At 37.6% G+C, this 21,317-nt stretch overlaps 3 protein-coding genes across 4 annotated transcripts; all 3 read right to left on the reverse strand.

Annotated features, from left to right (window-relative positions):
• Nucleotides 1-2,083: 2,083 nt before the first annotated feature.
• LOC141591278 (aquaporin TIP3-1-like) lies at nucleotides 2,084-4,854 on the reverse strand. The gene is made up of 3 exons (XM_074411616.1): nucleotides 4,603-4,854; nucleotides 3,432-3,685; nucleotides 2,084-2,587 (listed from the first exon to the last, which is right to left on the reverse strand). Exons 1-3 carry the CDS (start codon nucleotides 4,736-4,738, stop codon nucleotides 2,201-2,203), a joined length of 777 nt encoding a protein of 258 aa, XP_074267717.1. The 5' UTR covers nucleotides 4,739-4,854; the 3' UTR covers nucleotides 2,084-2,200.
• Nucleotides 4,855-5,874: 1,020 nt separating this feature from the next.
• On the reverse strand, nucleotides 5,875-9,371 carry LOC141592685 (uncharacterized). The gene is made up of 6 exons (XM_074413446.1): nucleotides 9,245-9,371; nucleotides 9,068-9,138; nucleotides 7,067-7,115; nucleotides 6,790-6,897; nucleotides 6,344-6,425; nucleotides 5,875-6,252 (listed from the first exon to the last, which is right to left on the reverse strand). The coding sequence occupies exons 1-6, from the start codon at nucleotides 9,291-9,293 to the stop codon at nucleotides 6,024-6,026; spliced, it is 588 nt and encodes a 195-aa protein (XP_074269547.1). The 5' UTR covers nucleotides 9,294-9,371; the 3' UTR covers nucleotides 5,875-6,023.
• A 1,949-nt stretch (nucleotides 9,372-11,320) lies between these two features.
• On the reverse strand, nucleotides 11,321-21,065 carry LOC141592691 (protein argonaute 1). Of its 2 annotated transcripts, none has more exons than XM_074413454.1 (22): nucleotides 20,819-21,065; nucleotides 18,869-19,814; nucleotides 18,458-18,666; nucleotides 18,223-18,372; nucleotides 17,994-18,127; nucleotides 17,765-17,874; nucleotides 17,216-17,322; nucleotides 16,989-17,127; nucleotides 16,779-16,895; nucleotides 16,053-16,160; nucleotides 15,491-15,562; nucleotides 14,224-14,346; nucleotides 13,963-14,122; nucleotides 13,577-13,836; nucleotides 13,116-13,258; nucleotides 12,965-13,027; nucleotides 12,781-12,844; nucleotides 12,533-12,668; nucleotides 12,372-12,445; nucleotides 12,163-12,257; nucleotides 11,901-11,932; nucleotides 11,321-11,808 (listed from the first exon to the last, which is right to left on the reverse strand). In XM_074413454.1, exons 2-22 carry the CDS (start codon nucleotides 19,802-19,804, stop codon nucleotides 11,588-11,590), a joined length of 3,453 nt encoding a protein of 1,150 aa, XP_074269555.1. In that variant the 5' UTR covers nucleotides 19,805-19,814; nucleotides 20,819-21,065; the 3' UTR covers nucleotides 11,321-11,587. The 2 variants fall into 2 exon arrangements, with proteins under 2 accessions (XP_074269555.1, XP_074269556.1); XM_074413455.1 differs by lacking the exon at nucleotides 20,819-21,065 and adding an exon at nucleotides 20,211-20,816 and having other exon boundaries at nucleotides 18,869-20,079.
• Nucleotides 21,066-21,317: the final 252 nt, after the last annotated feature.

A 21,317-nucleotide genomic window follows, 5' to 3' on the forward strand; every position in this document is an offset into this window, starting at 1 on the left:
TATCGGTTTTAAGAGAGATCAACTGAGAAAGATTTTTTTTTTTTAAATATCATTAAGTGACATATATACATGTGTGGCAATGTGGCAAGTGTCTCGACAGAGAAGAGTGATGTGAGAATAAGAGTTAGCTCGAGTGGTAAGAGATATAATGCCAAGTAGCAATTAAGTAATTGCGTCAGCTTCTCCATAACAATGGAAAAACATAATTGAGGTCTTGATGATCGATCATGGTTGGAAAAGTAGAGAAGGGATGATCAAAATAGATGTAGGTAAACTTCCACCCCTAGGAAACTATTCTGATCTACTTGTCAAAACGCGCGAATCCTCCTTGTTGAAGACACGCAAAAGAATGTACTTACAAGTGAAAACAATTGTATTATTCGAAACACGTATACCCCTCCTAATTCTTAAGAACTATCCGTATCTATCAATGTATTCCTCCACTGGAAGAACTAGTTCTGTAATCTCGTGTATATATCCTTATTTTTACCGGCGTTTTTTGTCAGATAGCACCTAACATTTACACTTTTTGTAAAAATAGTACCTAAAGTTTTTTTTTTTGCCCAATAACACCTAACATTTTCTATTTTTTGTCTAATAACACCAAAATCACTTTTCCGTCAAAAAAAGTCAAGAAACCGTCTTGACTAACGGAGGGAAGGATGAATTGGCATTATAACCTTATTTTTTATGTTTTTCCCTCCAATTCCAACTTCCCTTTCCCATATTCTAATTTTCCCTTCAATTGAACTCAATTTCCCTCCAATTAAATCCCTTATTTAGCACCCCCACCCTCTCCAATTTTATTCCTCCATTCTCTAAATCCCCAATTTTTGCCTTGTTCAATTTTCTCCCTTTCTCTCATTATCCATTCAATCCAATATGCCTTATTCAAGCTCATCCCCAAACTCAACAAATGGGGTGAAATGCAATTGTGGCATTCTAGTGGCTGAGAAAACATCATGGACACCAAAATCCGGGCAGAAGATTCATGGCCTGCAAGTTCTACAATGCGGAGACAGGGTTGCGTGGGTGTCGTTTCTTCAAGTGGATTGATGAGGATATGACTTATTGGCAAAGAAGTGTTATAAATGGCTTGTTGAATGAAAATAAGTCACTTAAGAATAAGATTGGTGAGATGGAGGTATGCATATGAAAGAAATAGAATGAGTTTACAAATTACAACCAACTCAGCCTTTCCTCCGTTAGTCAAGACGGTTTCTTGACTTTTTTAACGGAAAAGTGATTTTTGGTGTCATTAGACAAAAAATAGAAAATGTTAGGTGTTATTGAGCAAAAAAAAAAACTTTAGGTACTATTTTTACAGAAAGCGTAAATGAGTCCGTAATACTAAAATTTCTCATGAAGCTTAATTTTCTTAGTGTGACGCCAAACGTCTAAAAATGTAGCTTATGAAACGTTTAAAAATATCAAACTTCCTAAATTCATACGTTTAATTGAGATAGTGATACTCCCCCATATATTCAACGGACTTCTGAAAATGAAAGGAAGAAATAAACAGGAAGTATCGAGTTATTAGTTCTCAGAGATTGTACCGAGGTATAAGGTTCTCCCTAAATTATACGACAAATAGGAACATACATCGGATATAGTACCTCAAACCTCATTCGTTATTGAGCTTATGTGTATGTTTTCTGAGCTTTTTAAAGTTTATAAGTTACATTTTAATTTGTTGCCGTCAAAACTCAAATTTAACTGAACTTATATGTAATATTTTTGAATTATATTGTAATTTTTTAAGCTTAATGTTTAAGTAAATAAACTCAGAAAGTTTATAGTAAAACTCTGAAACTTTAAAACAAAACTCGAAAACTTTATTATGATGCTCAAAAACTACAAAACTGGTAGTAGTACATCGGATGTATAATCCACTTACTACCGATCATTTTGAAACGAACTAAAAAACAAGGATATTATGGGGAGGGGGATTCGAAAATGTGACCTATTGTCACGATAGCTCCTTTTTGCCTTTTTGGCTAAGACCTGTTCGGTAAAATATCAAGTTCCAAGCAAGAAGTTCATAACATTTTATTTAAATTAAAAACAACCTATATCCCCTCTCACAAACATTTCGAATTATTACAGAAAATAAACGTACACAACAAAAGTTACAAACCAAAATACAACCATAAACAAAGCAAAAACACATACAACCATCTATTCAAGTAGAGTACTCTCTCTAGTAATCTTCGGGTGCCAAAGGTTGGTGACCAAGAGGAGCCTCATGAGTCGGAATCACAATAAACTCGTAAATTACACCCGCAATGGCACCTCCGATCAACGGTCCAACCCAATAAACCCAATGATGCCTCCACCTGTTTCCGATCAAAGCGGGTCCAAAAGCTCTAGCTGGATTCATTGAGGCCCCATCGAATGGGCCTCCAACTAGGATGTTTGCACCTACGACTAAGGCGATGGCTAGAGGTGCGATGGTTCCTAGACTACCTCTCTTGGGATCAATGGCGGTTGCGTAGACTGTGTATACCAGACTAAATGTCATCACGATCTCGAGGATCAAGGCATTCATAGTGCCTTCTCCATAAGCCACTCCCAATCCAACTGGCCTCTGTAATGTAACAAAGGCTATATTAGAAGAGACGATCATAACTACATTCGAACATTTAATTCTAACACGCAATATTCGCTGCAATGTTAGCTAACTCGCTTAGCTGGTAAAGTTATCGAGGGTCATCTGATGAGCAATCGGCTCTTGTTCTCCATTACAAGAACAAAATTGTGAAGACCCCAGTGTGAGAAGACCATTTCAACCAAAATTTACGTTCATGATACGGTCGAGGTCCAATCAATGGTTTCATACCTTAATAGCCAGCATAAATAAAATCAACACAAAAATGTTGTAGTAGCAAGGTATGTATTGGCATGATTTAGAACTACTGTTTTACACCATCCTGGTGTAAAATCGTCTTACACAAAAACTAACTGGGATGCCTATTGCGTTACTATGATTTTCTTTTTAAATACTTAGGGCCTCAAAAACTTGTAAATGTTGGTCTTTCAAAATTCTAGGTTATACTACTCCCTCCGTTCCAATCAATCCCAATTGATCATTTGTTTAACTATTATATCAACGGAGATTTTAATCAAACGTAAACAAATTGATCATTTGTTTAACTATTATATCAACGGAGATTTTAATCAAACGTAAACAAATGATTGATGCTTTTGACAAAGGGAGTATCAAATTACTCACTGTCCTAATCATATGTTTTCTTTTTTTATTCTTCTTTGTAAGGGGGTATTTTAATCAAAGATAAACAAATGATTGGGACGGTGGAGTACTGGTTTTGCCAAGTGGTCACTTCGGACATCTACTTGTAAAATCAGTATCTAATTTAACAGCATATACAACAGCAACAACAAAACAAGGTATGTATGGTAAGAATCCTGACCATGCCATCAGTAGAAAGCTTCAAGAGCAAGGTAGCGACAACGGAGCCCAAGAGTTGAGCAATGACATAAAGGATAGCACGAATAATGGAGATTCGGCCTCCGACAAGAGCACCAAATGTAACAGCTGGATTTACATGTCCACCGGATACATTTAGACTCGACGCTACTGCTGCAAACAACCCAAATGCATGTGCCAATGCTATCATTATCAATGATGATGCTCCGGTTGGGGTTTCCACTCCGTATAACTTCCCTGCATTATTCATTATACATACTCGATATCAAACTAAAAAACAACATGCACATAAGAATTCTTACTCATGGATGTGTTTGGAAGAAAAGTACATACGGAACCGGTCAACTGTTTTTTTCCTTTGGTTTTGGAAGGAAGACTAAGGAAAGAGGAGGGGGCTAATTACTTAATGACGGTGGACCAAATTGAGTGTGAATGATCAATTGATCATTAAGTTCATTCTTAAAATAAAAAGGACAACAAATGACTGAAACACATGAAAATAAATAGGACAATAAATAACCGGAACAGAGGAGTATAAGGTAGGAGTTTTAAATTAGTCAAACCCTCCGTCTATCATTTATTTCCCTTTAATTAAATAAAAATTCTCATTTGTGACGGGCATATCCTTCCCAAGTTTATGATGGGTCAATATTAGCCAAATGGAGAGATAAGACAAAAGCAAATTGCTTAGGGTATGTTTTGTCTTATCTACCCATATGGGTAGTATTTGACCCGACGGATATACCCTTCACAAGGAATACTTATTGTTAATTAAAATACCTCCAACAAAGAATTTAAAAGGTAAATAAATGAATGAGATGGACGAAGTAATTAATACATTCGTCTTAGTCATTTATTTATTACTTTCTTGTATAGGATACAACTTGGATCCTTTGGACAAACTTTTGCTAATTTCTAGGCATTTTGTTTTTGCTCATCTATCATATTTGACTCGTTTTAAGTCTTAAACGAGAATTTGAGATGGTAACTCTCCGGGGAAGACTAGATACAGGTAGCTAGCTCGTATTGTAAGAGTAGAAGTATTTTATCAGTCTCATTCATTTGTTTACCTTGGGTTATTTATTCAAAGACAGACAAATAAATAACTGGGACGAAAAGAGTATTAAAAGTTTGGAGAAAGTGAGATAACATACTAAGAGCGAGCTGACAGCCTTCACCAGCAAAGACAAAGATGAAAGTGGACACGAATTCAGCCAAGGTAGCTCGCATGGAGTCAGGATGGGTAGCTTCTTCAGGCCTTCCAAACTCATATCGACGAGGCGGTGCCATCTCTATAACTTCAACTCAATCTCCTTTCTCTATAAACTCTAAAAATAAAACTCCTTTGGTTACTACAAAGTTTGAACAAAGAATGCTTAACTTAAAAGTTTCAAACAAGAACAAAAACTCAAGCAAATAATGACTAGCTATGTGAGTAATAAGAAGTGCTCCGTATATGTGCATGCATGTAAAACATAGAATTCAGAGTAAGACTTGTTTAAAAGGGACACTTGGGGAGATAGTTGCATGCATGCAATAATATTGACACGTTCTTTTTTGTGCTTGTGACACACTCTTCATTTCATGATACATGTCCTAACCTTATTTGCAATATTATTAATCTATGTTAGTCGTATCTATCTTATAAAGACGCCGGAAATTTCGTTGTTATACATACACCATGGAGCTACGTTCTGTATTGATTGATGATTATAATATTCGGTGATGGAGTCAAAATTTGCGGTTAGGAGTTAAAAAATTTTAATAAAGGTGAATAAGTAATATTATAAGATAAACTCGAAAAAAATTCGAAATTTTCTAACTCTTTAAAAAACCCAAATTTATCTAAAAAATACAAGATTTTCATTTTTAAGCGAGGGCGAGCTCTCCTGAATAATTGATGGGACCCAATAGTATAAGTTTGGTAGGTCTTGAAGTGTGAATTCAAACAAACAAGTCCAGGAGTTGGATACAACTAGTACTGCTACGTATCAAAGCAGCCTGAGTTAATTCGTCTGCCAGTGGGTTTTGATACCACCATTTCATATCAACCATGTAGAGACACCATTAACATATATGATCCTACATAAAACATGTGTGAATGTGATATCAAGACTCGATATCACCTGGTCGCGTCTTAAAAGTATTCATAGTAGTACAAAAGTATTCATAGTAGAAGTTCGTAGACGATCAGCGCTTAACGACAGGTTTACGGACGATAGTAGAATGTTACTTTCTGTACCTGAATCCTTTTTGTATTTCCCTTTTATCAACTTGGGCTCAGAAATCTGCCCATGATGATCGCATCCAAATCCAAATTCAATATATGTAGCTCCGTCTTAATCATTTATTTACCTTATAAAAATATTTTCACAGAGAAAATAAAAGGTAAACAAGTAATTAGGACGAAGAGAGTATAAATTAACAAGTCTTAAACATGGGGACATAAGCACTTCCAAAAAATTAACTCCAGAACTTCCTACATTTGAGAATTTTGTAATTTGCCGATTCTACAAGAAGATGCTCGAGTTAAAAGTACAGTTCAGCTATAATATAACAAAGAATATGGTCAAAATTAATCCTCACTATCAGAACTTTCATAAGCCAAACCTAACAATGATTTCGTGGCGTCATGACCTTTCGTTGAATCTTGTACATTTGATGATAACTCAGAACCTTTTTCCCTATGTGTAGCTTCCTCAACCTTGTGGTTCGACAAAGCAGTTTCGGTCGTATCAGATGGGCTTGACAATTTCAGCCTCTTTGGTTTTATCTCTACAACTGTCTTCAGCAAATCTTGCTGCCTGTGAAAAAGCACATGAATATAAATGTTCGCTGTTTTCTTTGATGTTATTAAATGATAAAATCGACCAACAAAGGCAATGCATGATATACCTTATCCCACTCTTTGGCTTTGGCTCGACACGTAGAGGTAAAGGCGCTGGTGCAGGGGAAGAATCCGCCAAATTTGCAGCTCTGTATAATCTTATTAAGGATATCAATAGTTCAGGCACTAAACGACCCTGTGAAAGGGCTCATTTTGTTGTAGAAGAGAAAAGCAGGAGTTGACCAAAAAGCGAAGCATTGCATTCCAACAACCCTGTGAGCAAACTACCGCTAATGGCAAAAAGTTGCAATCTTAGCCTTTGTTTGAATGGTGGGAAAGTGGGATGTGGAGGGAAAGGGGGGGGGGAGTAATGATGCTTTCCTTTCAAAATTTTCCTAGGTGGAAGGATGCATATCAAGCATGACTTGCAGAAAAAGTTCAGGCAAACCAAATAATAAGAATTTCAAACAAGGTCAAGAGGTGTAGTTTGTTGTGAGAGATCACCAAAAGGATATTTTGAAGGCAGCAAATGCTCGTTTTTCAGTGCGGCGCAATAGACGCTCAGCGTCTTGTTCGGCCTCCATTTGCTCCTTTAGATAGAGAAGATCATCACTGTCCAAAGCTGCACCACAAATTCACAATACTTGAACAAAAATTAGGAGATAAACCTATAAGTTCAAAAGGGTAACAAAGAAAATCGTCATGCCAACTCAAAGCTCTAACGAGTAGAGTTTTCTTCACAATGCTAGGCTTTCACGTGATCAAAGTATGCAACAGATGAGAGAAGTTACCGCCTCTCCCATGCAGATAGCCACCACGTTCTCCAGCAACCTCTTGCATCTGCTTAATCAACCACCCGAAGAGAAAAGCCAGGATCCCTGTCAGGGCATGTTATAAGAAAACTACATATTTCTCTGATCATATCTGAAGGATATACTCTAATTCCACCATAGATGTCGCAAAGTAAACCAATGATGTTTCGAGATAAGCATTTATCAAGCAACAGAAGAATTATATACAAAAGTTTTTAGTATATCATCCAATTTCCCCAGAATGTAGATATATCTCATTTTTTTCTCTCAGACCTACAAAATAAAGAGACTAACAGCAACCCGGGTAGCTTCAACATGTCAATTTTCAAGTCATACCCTTGGTTTGAGAAGGCGCAAGGCGCACTGAGGCGATGGAGTCCTAAGGGGCTAAGGCGCAAGGAGCGAGGCGAAGGCGCACGCCTTTTGCACACGAGGCACACTGATTTTTCAAAAGAACATCCATATTTGTTGTGCGAGAATAGTGCCTTTTTTTTTTTTTTTGAAGAGGGCTAACATGTTTTTAAAAGTGAAAATTAAGGATAGGGGGGAGAAAAGAAGGGTAAAATAAAAGAATTTTGAAAAAAATATGGAATTGCACACTAATGCGCCTTGGTGCGCTTTGGGTGCGCCTCACTAGTTGCGCCTTGTGCGCCTCATGCGCCTTAGGTGTGCCTTTTGCACTCCAAGCGCCTCAGAGTGTCAGATGGTTGGCGCCTCAGGCGTGCTTTTTTAAACTAAGGTCATACCCGTGTCTACCCGATGTAACATTCCAGTATGAAATCCTTTTTGTATCTGGCAGCCGGAAGTCAGACACGGTCACCTTATATGGGAAAAGAAAGGTCCGAGGGAGGAGAGATACTCAAGGAAGTTTAATCGAATTCTAGTCACATGATTTCAGGTTACTCTTACTACGCTGTCTTCATTCTCGGCAGATAAGGGTGAGACATAGATGGTGTTTTATGCTTAGGGTTTGAAAATGTTGACAGAAACAATGCAAGTCCTGTGTACCTGATACTCGGATCCATACCAGATATGACACTAATATCCGAGTCTAAGCATTATAGCGAACAACCCTTTTCTTAACCCTCTCCAACCCAATGATGGGAAATGCAAAGTCGTCATAAACGTATGAAGATTCAAAAATCTCAAGTCTAAACTTTATAGCCAAAATCACTCAGATTCAAATAACAGTCCCTTCCAAAACACACTTAATACAAGCGATTCAAGATTGTATAATCAAAAACGTGTAACTTTCTCGTATCTACAACCTCTTGATCAAAATCTGACCAATTTGGTAATTTCCAACCAATAATCAGCTATGAAACACTACATTCTATGTTCTAATCTCACCCATTACAGGGCATTCATTATCATTAAGCCAATGCAACATTCCACTTCCTAGCAATTTACAGAATTAAGCAGCAAATATCTATCTTATCAGAGGCACTCGCTACGCTGGACACTGAAAATTTCAAATTTTTTAGTTCATACTTTAACCCTTTTTTCCCCAGTTAGTCTTGCTGAAGACGGGTCGGAGCAAGTGACGGGTAATGTCACTCATAAAACGGATAGGGGGGACAAGGTGGGGACACCCCCATGTGCTTCCCTCTCTGCTCTATTTGGGTCATTTGTGAGAGGAAATGGTATCCGTCACTCTAAAGTGACGGATACGTGCCGTCTTCAATGAGATTTTGTGTTTTTTCCCAAGTTTACTACTCCGTATGACATTAGTACATTACTCATTCACCCCAATGAAATTTTTTCGCCCCCTAACCGAAAATCCAGGTTCCGCCATCTCTAACAAATTACGAAACATACAAAAACACGTAATTAACTTCCAATTTCTCATCAATGCCCAAAATAATTACGAAATCAAACCAAATACAGTATCCAATTTACCATCTTTTCAAGCGTCACACCCACATTCAATCAAGTAGAACGAACAAATCGGAATTAAGAGAGGAGATACGACCAGCTAACCTTAGCGACCATGCGTTGGAAAGTGATGTCTTCATCATCAATTTTATCTTTACCTTTACCATATTTTTTATCTACAACAACAACCGAGAAAATCGATAAAATTGAGGTTGTGAATTGGGGAAGAACAAGAAAACCCTAGAATTGATTGAATAAATTTGGGGAAGAAGAGGGAATTACCTTTAGGGTCGGAGAGATTGGTGTATTCTCGAACTTCTCTTCCAGACATTGTTTCTTGTTATTGTTTCTTGTTATTGCTATGCTTCTTAGTTGCCTGTCTTCCCTTCGTCAACTTTGGCTATGCTTTATTTGGATTTATGGATTTACAAGGTTTTTCTTTTTGTTTTATCGATTTCCAAATTTGGTATCGCGAACCCGAAAAATCGATCGGAAATATTGGAATTGATAACTGGTCGAACACCTGATATCAGTAAACCGAAATAAAAAATAACTGAATGATACCCGAACTTGAATATATCTAAACCGATAAGAAATGAACGGACAGACGGACCTGAATTATAAATACTTATTTTCGAAGAAAAACCACATATTTTTGGTGTTTTTTCATTAATTTTTTATTTATTAATTAATGATATTATGAATTATTGTATTCAAATTGAAAAGTATACGCTTATATGGTATATTTAAGCTAATTTTTTTAGCTTCAACTCAAGAAAATTATGACTCGATATTAAATTAAACTGATATTGACTCGACCCAAACCGCACCCAACTCGAAATAGCACAAACTGATTAAAGTGGCTAACCTAAATGAGCCCAATTGATATCGAATTGAAACCGAAAATGAGGCCAACCCGATTTTAATCGAATTGATTTATCCCGATCCAAAACAGAACCGAATAACCGGTTAGTCAGGTCTGTCTTCATTTTCCCACTTGTATTCTTATTCTATTTACTTTTCTGAATTTGGTATCGAGATTAAATTTTGAGGTTTTCCCACCACAACTCTTAATTATGAGTTCTGTAAACAACTAGTATAGATCCCGCACGAATGCGCGGTATTTTAGATAGAAATATTAAAGAAAATAATAATAAAAATGATATTTAACTCAATTTGAAATTAAATTGTAAATTTATTATAATTAATATTTTTTATTAATCGGTGGAAAAGGAAAGTTCATTATAATCCAGATGTAGATATAATATAATGAAAACCCAATAACAGATATGTTATAATAAAAGCCTAATTATAGCCAAATTAATTTAGGCGGGAAAATTATGAGAACTCTTATTCTTTTAGTAAAAGGGAGATGCTATTTTTTTCTCAAATCCATCCATCACCACCAAATCCACCCAACATACAAAACTCGAATCGATTGCTCCCTCACTACTAGGGGTGTTCATTCGCGGTTCGGTTCACCGAACCGATAATTTAATTCGATTCGCACACGGTTCGGTTCGGCAAAACTCCGAACCTAAACCGCACCGTTAGAAACGGTGATAAACGGTTCGGTTAACCACTTTAAACGGTTATTAGCGGTCCGGTTACCGGTTAACCGACAATCGTTCTATATTTTTTTTTTTTCAGTTTTCGTTAATTTTTGGAAAATTTTTCTAATAGTTTAATTAAATTTTCGTTATATATTATACCCAACAATAAAGTTAATAAGCTAAACTTTAGCATTAATCAATTTAAGAAATTTTAAATTTGGATACACTAAGAAAATTAAACGAACGAATAATTTTTTATATAATATTTTAATTTTTTGCTTGCTTTTTTGTGAACGGTTCGGTTCGCGGTTAACCGGTTATCTAAAATTACGAACCTTAACCGAACCTTGTCCATAATAAAGTTAACGGTTCGGTTCAAAGAACCGCTTTGTCGAAACGGTTCGGTTAATCGAACCTTAAAAATGGACGGTTTTTCGGTTCAGTTATTGCGGTTCGGTTTATTCTGAACACCCCTACTTACTACCTCTCAGCACTCAACACTCCAATAGATCGCTCATTTTATCGAGAAAAGGATGGTACTCTGTCCACAATCTACACCCTAATCTTTTTTTATCCCCAAAATGAATTTTTCAAACGTTGAATTTTCATTTGTGGCAGAGTTCAATTTAGTTTTCGGATGTAACTCTTGATAAATATCAGCTCGGTTCATCTCAAAATGTCGATTGAAAATGATTGGGAAAAAAGCCATTGCGCTCAATCAACATAACTATCATCCTACATTCCTACATCCTAATTATGATTTGTCTAAATGCCAATAATTCTTTTCAAAAACAACACAATCCGATAAGATCAAGTTATAATGTCATTCATTGAAGATTGAACATATTCAAATAACCTGACAGCTGAGATTCACAATGTCAAAATACTAAAGAGTGTGACCGCAGCAGCCTTCAGCATAGAAAAGAAATGTAGCAAATAGAGAGTACTCAGTACATGCATCCATGTCTTATGCAGCACAACACAACACAACAGTAACCAAAGTTTCAGGGAATTTTGTGACGAGGTCCGGTCCTAATTATTCAAGCATTCAAAGGCAAGCCGAGATGAGTTCTCAACAGTAAAACATGACTTTCTTCACACTCTCTTTCAAAGCTGGAAGAGGGCGAACAGCAGCATTAGGAGGAGGTGCCCTGGTACTACGTCCACCAGCTGCCGACATACCTCCACGGCCACTAACAGCACCGCTCATCATTGAGCCACTGTCGGATGTTTCAGGCTCCATGTAGAATCGGGCACGGAAAGCAGCTAGATGGGCATAATATGCTGGTGGAACTGTCAAAGACAAGAATAGCAAGCACGTTATTTAAAAAGGGAAAACAGTTTTGAATTGAAAAAAAAAATGAGATGTTCTAGGAGAAACTTACCGATTGACACAGAACGAGTACACCTAGCATAGCTGCAGAGAGAAAAAGATAATGTAAGCTGAATTCACTCATCAGAGAAAATATCCGACACTAATTCAAAGTAAAGGATAACACCGATGCCTGACTGATACCGTCGTATTGAATATCAACGTGTCAAACAAGAGCACAAAGAGAAACAAAAGGATGTAACAAACACTTTAAAAGAATGATAAAACTGAGAGAGACTGCAACATAGATACCACGACAAGGAACAAGAACTTACGTATAACAAAGGTTATTGGTAAGGGACTGCAACTCATCAGCAGTAAACTTGTTCTCATCCCACAAAACATGGTAATGAGCTGGTCTGCTAGTGCCCTGTAGTTCCGATCAGAGGTTCAAAAGTAAACCAAGTTAAAGAGGATCGTGAGCAAAAATGAGAACGCTGAACGCTGGTGCATAGATCTGAACAAGAGGGAAAAGAAAACGAACCTGAATGCCAGCATGACTGCAGAGATAAAAGTCAAATTCGGTAGGGTGGCAAATCTTGGAATCAACCACAGTACCTGTAAAAGAAATACAAGATGGTTTACAAATAGAACTATATGATCATAAATCAGGCCACTCAAAACAGTAGCTTCCTGAATACCAACCAGGCAATATATTTCCACTCCTATCAACAGAATTACGATCCCTATGGTTGTTGGCAAAGAGTCTTGTGTGGTGTCGTTTCTGAACCACGACGAATGTCACAGGTGGTTGATAGTTTGGCTCCAATGCAGCACAGGCCTACTCAAACGGATAGGCAACACAGCACAAAAAGGATTAGAAAAACTTACATTAAGAATAAAATAATGCCAACGTGAGAAGAATTTCATGTTCATCATAAACACGGTTTTACCTTCCTTATAGCATCGAGTTCATAAAACAGCACTTGATAAAATTGGCCTTCACTTACGCCATCCCTTCATATGATAGATGACGATAAGGAAAAAAAAACACAAACACCAATAAGAGACAACACTCAAAAAGAGAATTATAAATATATAAAGGATAGATAGAGTAGACAGATAGAGAGAGCGAACCTGTAAAATATTATACGTTGTGGCTTATGACCGGTAGACCTACGGAAAGATATAAGGAGTTCCCTGATTTTCAAGAATAAAGAGCAGTTGTGTCAGCCAACAAAAAAGAATATGAAAGCCAAAAGAAATAAGAAAATGAGAATGATTATACTTGATCATTCCTCCAGAAACTTGGCCCCTGTTAGGATCTTCCCAAGATTTATATAGATCTTGGATCAATTCCTGACGATGTGCTTGAGCACAAACCAAACCAGCATACTTAGTAACTTCAGGCCAGTCTTGAGAAGCAACCACCTGTACAGATTGCCCAAAAACAAGATAACTTAAAACAGGTATAGTCAGTGAAGGACCTAATAGTTTTCACTTCTGGTGTTTCGGTTGAAATAAGTTTAAGCTCCTTCTTCCTCCCGTTGAATAGATTTACATTTTTATTCTTTTTTTGCTAGTATTTTAAACCAAACGTAAAGAATCTATTGAATGAGAGGGTAATTTAACAGAGATCTGAGAACCTATAGAGCGTTAAACAAAGATCTGCAAATGTGTATAATAAGCATACACAATAACTAACAAAACAAGGTGTAACAGACTATGCGAGCTGATGAAGATACTTACAGCAGCAATGGATGGACTAGAATCTTCTCCCGGATGAGGATGGGTAACATCTGCACCAAAGATAATAGTTGGCCTATCGCTAACCAGAGGAATCCGCCTCGATATTGCATCAACAAGCACTGTATTCCTTCCACCCACTTTCACATTTATCTTCAAAGAAACATTTGCAAGATATTGCTTGCTCATCTTAAAAACATGTTTTGTCAAGCAGCATTGCGAGACAATCCCAAGTTCTGTTTCACAAATTCTTTTGATGTCACCTGAAAACAAAAACAAAGCCTTAAATTAACGATTTGAGGTCAACTAATGTGAAGCAGAATATGGAGCAGAAGGAAAAACTATGTTAAAACATCAATATTACAATATTCCACTCAAGACAGAATTACCATAGAGAGAGCCATTGTTATCAGGAAGAATCACAACAAGCAGATCAAGCTCCCTTTGCTGCAATTTGGTCATAGCATCATGATAACGGGTTTTTAGAGCCTTCTCCACCTGATCTGGACGAGCAGAGAGGACTTGAAGAACCGGGTCAGGATTGAATACCTAAGACGCATTAACATAGGGAATTAGTAAAGCACTCAAGTCTATTAAAATGAATTAAATTCACCAAAACCACAAATATAAGAAACGTAGAAGTGCCATACCATGCCAGATATTTGACACATTTGTGCAAGCTCAGCGCAGAAACTGCGAGCAATATTATCTTGCACATTACGTGAAAAGTTAATGCATATCCAGTTGTTAACTTTCCCTCCATTGACCATTTTCTGCAGAAGAGATGGAAAAATTACTAACAATGGCGCTACTGCCGTATATAGGCTACGAACAGGACAGAAATCAAGATTGGAAGCAGCATTAGCAGAAATCTAAGTTAGATGCTTCCCAGGTAATCATAGTTTTTCCTTCATTCCCATATGGCTGGTAACTAAACATCACTCATGAACCATGACAGTCCATCATTCATTACAGTCCTCAATAACAAAAATTTTAGAAAATAATAATTTGAACTGGGTCGCATAGCTTGTACATACATGTCGTGAAACATGAGAGAACTGCCAACATTTCATGGTTTTCTTCCCATTTATTTTTACAGCAATGATGATTACGACCACGAAAATAACATGAATAGTCTTTTAGATCGATCCATCACTGGATCTTGGCACACCTCAAAATGCGAAAATATATAGAAAAAGAAGAGTGAAAAGGAAAGCTTAGATTTCTTTTATAAGACTAGAGAATTTAAATCTATGATAAAAACTAAAACGATGTTTTGAAAAAACAAGTAAAAATTTAATTTTACGGAATACCTTAAAAGTAAACCCAAGTATTATTATAAAAAAAAAAAGTTTTTTTTAGTAAAATGTGTAATAAATCCGAAAAGAACATATGATTTTTAAAATTAAAATAAAAACACTTAATATTTCAAATAAGAGCATATACTAGAAATCCACATGTATCATTTGCCCTCTCCATCAGACCATCACCATAGAAATCCCATATCATGTTCAATCACACTCTACGAAGTCTGTATAGACAGTAGTTTTGCAACTTTGACCTCAAACAAGCAAACGAGAAAAAAACCATGAAATGGAGGGGTAATATCAATTCCACAATTCATTTGGACGATAGAAAACTCACACGTAAAAGCCAAACTGCATTTGTCTAGTCAGATTTTTTTTTAAAAAGGGATAAATTTAATAGCATTAGATTACAAAGTTTGTTAGTTTGCGATGGAATACAAGCACTAACATTAGGTTTATCTGAATACTTAATAATCAAACGAAGTCACTAACATCATCTAATATAATTATAAATTGCAAATACGAATTCAAAGACGTCGTGAGACCAGCAGAATAACTCACTAACTCCTAAATTGTCATTCTTAAGAAAACAGTATGAGCAATGTATTACCTTATTCATCATATTCCATTGACCAACTTGGGGCAGGACGTTCTTCTCCCTACCAGTATCATGATATTTCAGCTGCAGAAAAAGTCATGATCAAAATGATTGTGCCACACAGCTAAACACAAAAAATCATATACTACATCTAATATACAAGTAGTTTAACTGTTTCATCAGGAGAATGCTTACTAACAAATGGATTGACTGCCAAAAGAATGAACAAATGCTTACTAACTCCGTATCTTTTGTCGCTATTAGACAACTCAAAATTAGACTAGTAAACGGAAACCAACATACCAGTGCTGCAGGTAGCACATATGCAGGTAGTTTAACTATTTCATCAGGAGAGTGCTTACTAACAATAGTTTTCCTCCCAAAAGAATAATCAAAGTAAAAGTGATTACTCCTTTTATTTAGTTTTGACTTACTAAAAGGGGGGGTCACTTAAAGCAAGATTGAATACAAGTATTTCAACCTCAGAATTTACGATTAGATATAAAACTCTTTTTTTATCAATATTCCTAATAATAGATAACTTAAAATAATCCAGTAATGAAAACCAACATACCCATGGTGCAGGTAGTACACGTGCTTCAACACTAGCAAGCCTCTCATCGATTTTAATACCGAACTCTTGAGCATATGGATCAGCATGATATGCATTATGATGCACAGTCTGAAAAAAAGAACCAATATAGGTGAGACCACCATAGACAATTGTTTCACACCATACTCAAACATAATGGTGAGATTGCCATGCCTGATAAGAGATCAGGCATGGCCATTTCAAACTTCACCAGCAACAAACACCCAAAAGGTTTAGACCAAGAGTGCTTTATTTCTCTCTTTTGCAGAATCTTAGAACACACAAAGTGCTATCAAACACAGAAAAGATTATCATCCATAGCCACTACAAAAAGTTCTAACCAGGAATCACTACAAGCAAATATAAGATCAACTGAAATACCCCTCAGAAAATTGATAGAGGTTCAAGATTTAACAATTGGTGAATCCCCAAACGTATTCAATTCTAAAGTACCCAATTCTTTACTTTTACACGTTGAAATGTTACTTTCTCCCTCTTCCATATTAATTATCCACGGTTGTCAAATCACAACCTTTTATGTTCAAATTACATATCCGACGAAATCAGTATCAACCATAAGAAACATTCAAATCATAGCATAGCGGATATTAATCATATTTCACAAAGGCATACAAGGCCTCTAGTACTTACATAAGGAAGACACGTGGACACATTATACATGTAAGACTAGCACAAAGACGGACAAACCTGCACAATATCTCGCTCTCTTTCTTGGGGACGCTGACAAGTGACCTTCAGTAAGGCAGTAATTTGCCGTTCATTCAATCTTTTGGAGTATCTTTGTCCCTCAACAATTTTGCACACCTGCAAAATTGATAGGACATCACACAATTCAAAAAATTATAAAGATACAGTAATGTTTTTACACGAACTGATGTTAATATCACAGCCAATAACCTCCATAGGCAAATAATTTGGTCTTTGTTGGTTTCCAACTTGTAGACATGGCCACTGTGTGTGTTGAATGTTAAAACCGTAGGTCTCATAAAAGTACTGCACAACAGACTTCATAGTGCCACTTTCATCAACAGGGAAACTGGATCAAAAGAAAATAAGTAAGTGAATTCCTTTGTCAGACTCCATTAGCAAGCAAAACACACAACTGACAACCAACAAAGCCTTACGTAAGCTCCCTAGTAGCTTGTGATGTTAACCCAGAAATCCTGTATTTTCTGCGCATGTTTCCCCGGTGTGTGACTTCAACTTTAACCCCTCTTAAAGCCTTCTTAATCTGTTGGTCCAAAGAGGAAAAGAGCAACCATAAAGAACAATTAAAAAGCTGGAAGAAACACAAACATGACAGCTTTCCCTATTTGAAGGGTAAGTTAGTTACAACAGGAGCAGAGAAGCTATTTAAACCAAGTGTTTCTCATAAGTTGCAACTAGCAAATAGTCGAGGAGAAATCATTTAAACAAAGACCAGAACATTGTATTTGTATTATAAGAATAATTTATTATACAAAATTTATTACCCAAACTTCAAACAAAATGCTACCAGCACTCAACATTAGCCATGAAACAATAAAAGAAGGCACGGGCACAGAATCAACAGAAAATGAACTCGAGAAAAACATATTTTTTAAGAGTCAAAGCCAACGAATTACAAAATAATGTAGCTGATGGCACAACGTAACACATAACTGAGATTACAAAAAACAGGCTTTAAAACCTACCTTCACTCGGTCAGAATCAGATAAAGGTCTGGAAGTCACATCCCTATTAAGCAGTTGAGTAACAAAGTCGATGACCGGCAATGGCTCAATGAAAGCCGTGGAAGACATATCTACATCATCAGACAAACAAGTCAAGGTTGAAGAACAGCAAGCTAGAAAACAATGTCAAAACATCATAATTCAGATCAACTAAACAGGAAATGAGGCGAAAAGCATTCGGAAAAATCACCAATGTTCAGAGATAACCCCATTTGGGTTGGTCGAATACTCTGATAGAATCCACGCCAGCTCTCCAGACCATCTCCTAGTGGCTCCCTTCGCCCAAGATGAGGTGAATAGAATGAGCGGCCAACTGGTGAGAAACTGCAGATTCAAACAAACAGTCAGAACAAATAACAAGAAAGACAAGATGATTCACCAAGGAAATAAAAAAATAAAAATGAAAAACCACAACACACCGAGTAGTGGGCAATTCACGCAATACTATATCAAGCACTTGAAGAGCTTCTTGAGGTGCATCTGCCTGACGACCTTGTAAGAACATGCCTAGATGATGCAGATCCACTCGTGCAGCAAGTTTGATCACAACCTTGAAATCTCTTTCTCGTCTGTTAAAACGAAGTATTCATCTACATCAAACAACAGATTCATAGACAACATCAAAGTGAAAATAATGGACCAGAGTTATCCAACCTTGGTGCCCCGGACCCGTCGTCCTCATCAACAAGGGTTATCTTGAACTCTTTAATAGTAAATGGAAGTGGACCAGCTGTATAAAGACTTTTTCTTCCATCATATGCAGGGAGTCTCTTCCCAAGATGAGATTCTCTGTAGAGCTTCACCAATTGCCCCATGACAGCGCGATTGACACCCCGTGATGTCACCTCTGGCGTAATTGAAACCTGTAAAGTAATTTAGAAACTTAAATTCCGCAGAGATCTATGTTAATCTGACACTTCACCTTGACTCCTGTCGAGTCAACAAGACACTTCGGCACTTCAATGAAGGCCCGTAATCTAACTCTGGCAGCATGTCAAATCTGCCGTTACAGCAGACTCTAAGTATATTAATATTAAAAAGATAACAAGTTCAGAGAAGAATTACATCATATTGGTGCAAATCCTTATCGGGTAACTGAGCAAAAAAGTGATTTGCTTTCACGATACATCGGGTTCCAGTGCTACCCTTCCCAGGTCGGAGAGGGAACCTCACTGCTTTGCTACTGACAGGCAAAGGCTGAATAGCCTGAGAAGATGAGCCTTCTTGGACAGACAGTTGCTGCAACTGCTGCTGAACCTGTGAAGGGCCAGCCTGCACAGGTGGCACAGGAGAACTGGCCTCAGCCAGTTCAGCAGGTGGCACAGTCATTGCTTGAGGCGGCATCCCCCCAGGTTGAAAGGGAGCCTGGGAAGCTTGGTGCTGCTCGGGAACTAGAGGACGGAATGGCCCGCCCATAGGACCACCACCACGGCCGCCACCAGCGCTGCTACCGCCACGGCCCTGAGGCTGACCACCACCTCTACCTTGGAACTCTGGCGGAGGTCCACCATACTGCTGAGGCACCATGCCACCACGCTGGCCACTCCCACGTCCTCCACGGCCTCCTTGAGGACCCTGGGGAGCCATTCCTCTTCCTCCGCCTTGTTGACCCCCAACAGCTTGTTGTGGAGGCATTGGTTGGCCGCCGCCACCTCTCCCACCAGCTTGTTGTGGAGGCATTTGCTGGCCACCACCACCTCTCCCACCAGCTTGTTGCGGAGGCATTTGCTGGCCTCTCCCACCAGCTTGTTGTGGAGGCATTTGTGGGCCGCCGCCACCTCTCCCACCGGCTTGTTGTGGAGGCTGACCACCACCTCTCCCACCACTAGCAGATTGTTGTGGATGCATAGGCTGACCGCCACCACCTCTCCCACCAGTACCTCCAACAGCTTGCGGTGGCATTGGTTGACCACCGCCACCTCTTCCAGCACTACCCCCAGCTTGCTGAGGATTAGAACTCTCTCCTACCGCAGATTGATCAGTTCTCTTCTTCCTCACCATATTGAGTCAACTGCAATAACAAACAGCATTTAAAAAATATGTCATGGCGAGCATACATGAATAAAACAACAACATTAACGCTAAAAACAACACCGAACTATACATGAATAAACCTTTAATAAGACACATTGGACAATCGAGTAGAACAGAGACGGATATCATAAAAGGGGTACCTTCCAAACTATATCTCACATGTAACTTATGGCACAATTTCAACTCTAACGAAACAACAATCAGCAAATACAAGACCAGAGTGTGACGGTTGCGTCACCCATCTCATCGACAGTACCAAAATTAAAACAAACAATGACTAAACAGAAACTAACACCCTCCATTGTGGTAACAATGCAACAGCAGCAACGACAAAAGAAATCCCTGCATCATTGTCAGCAAATACAACTAACACCCATCAACAATACCCATTATCGTCAACTAAACTCTGTACATTTTAAGCTTATAGAACCACACAAAGCTACACAACCACTACTTAAAACGACGAGATACGAGAAAATAAAGCATAAACAACTAGCGAGAAACCGTCTCATACAAGTATTTGAGAAAATATAGTTGACAGCATGCAAAATAAGTACTCCGTAACTACCTCACACGAAAAAAATCACTGCATAACATCAAGTTAAAGTCTAATAATAACAGCACTCAAAATCGACAAATTACAACAAAAACCGTAAACAATTTCAGCAATCAGCCAAAGTTTTACCAACAGATGAAAAAACCGAACGATTTCCGAAAACCCTAACTCCGAAAAACACTCAAAATCAAACAATCAAAAGCACAAAAACCCCAAATTCAAGCACAAATTACACTAAAACACAAAAACATTCACAAAATGAGGACAAAATCATGAACGATCTAACGCACAATCGACACAATCATATCAAAATTAAAACACACGAAAAAACATCAAAAAGGGGAAATCGAAAGGGGGAAAAACACAGATCTAAGGAAATCAAAGAAGAAGAGAGTGCAATGATTGAGAAAAATTAGGGTTTATACCGGAAAAGGAATAGGTTTTTTTTTTTCTTCGAAAGTAAGATTATGGCCGTCGTGAAGAAACCACCAGTGAAAATGGAGAGAGAAAAAGAAAAAGGAGAGAAAGTGGAGAGACGCCCAAATGTTGTCTAGTGTTTATATAAGAAAGAGAATAATATTGGAGATGCTTTCTTCAAAGTTAAGGTTATCCCTTTGTGGGCTTTGTGGGTAAGTGTTGTTGGTCGCTTTAGATACCGTCTCACGTTAAGATAATTTGAAATGATACAAAGTTATGATATATTTCTATTTTGATTTGATTTTAGAATGGATATACATATTCGATATGATTTTGTTCGTCTAAAGTACGATAGTCGGTTTAGATATCGTGTGAACGTTCTTGTGTTTGCTTAGTTTAGTATTCTGTGCAAATTAGTCCCTTTATTTATAAATGTGGTAAATCAACCTTATAAGTTTCTCTTGAAGTGTAACTAGGATTTTTGCCCGTGTAATGTACGGATACTAA

This window comes from Silene latifolia, chromosome 7 (genome assembly GCF_048544455.1).
Source record: "Silene latifolia isolate original U9 population chromosome 7, ASM4854445v1, whole genome shotgun sequence".
NCBI lineage: Eukaryota > Viridiplantae > Streptophyta > Magnoliopsida > Caryophyllales > Caryophyllaceae > Silene > Silene latifolia.

Bases quoted from the DNA above. Each gene is read 5' to 3' on its own strand.
- LOC141591278 (XM_074411616.1), bottom strand. From the start codon at position 4,738: ATGGCACCGCCTCGTCGATATGAGTTTGGAAGGCCTGAAGAAGCTACC. The intron at 3,686-4,602 runs GTATGTTATCTC...TGAATAATGCAG, and splicing joins AGGCTGTCAGCTCGCTCTTA to GGAAGTTATACGGAGTGGAA. The intron at 2,588-3,431 runs GTCAGGATTCTT...GTTACATTACAG, and splicing joins AGCTTTCTACTGATGGCATG to AGGCCAGTTGGATTGGGAGT.
- LOC141592685 (XM_074413446.1), bottom strand. From the start codon at position 9,293: ATGTCTGGAAGAGAAGTTCGAGAATACACCAATCTCTCCGACCCTAAA. The intron at 9,139-9,244 runs GTAATTCCCTCT...TTGTTGTTGTAG, and splicing joins CAATCTCTCCGACCCTAAAG to ATAAAAAATATGGTAAAGGT. The intron at 6,426-6,789 runs TATCCTTTTGGT...TAAGATTATACA, and splicing joins AGCATTTGCTGCCTTCAAAA to GAGCTGCAAATTTGGCGGAT.
- LOC141592691 (XM_074413454.1), bottom strand. From the start codon at position 19,804: ATGGTGAGGAAGAAGAGAACTGATCAATCTGCGGTAGGAGAGAGTTCT. The intron at 18,373-18,457 runs GTTGGATAACTC...TCGTTTTAACAG, and splicing joins GACGGGTCCGGGGCACCAAG to ACGAGAAAGAGATTTCAAGG. The intron at 11,809-11,900 runs GTAAGTTTCTCC...TGTCTTTGACAG, and splicing joins TACTCGTTCTGTGTCAATCG to TTCCACCAGCATATTATGCC.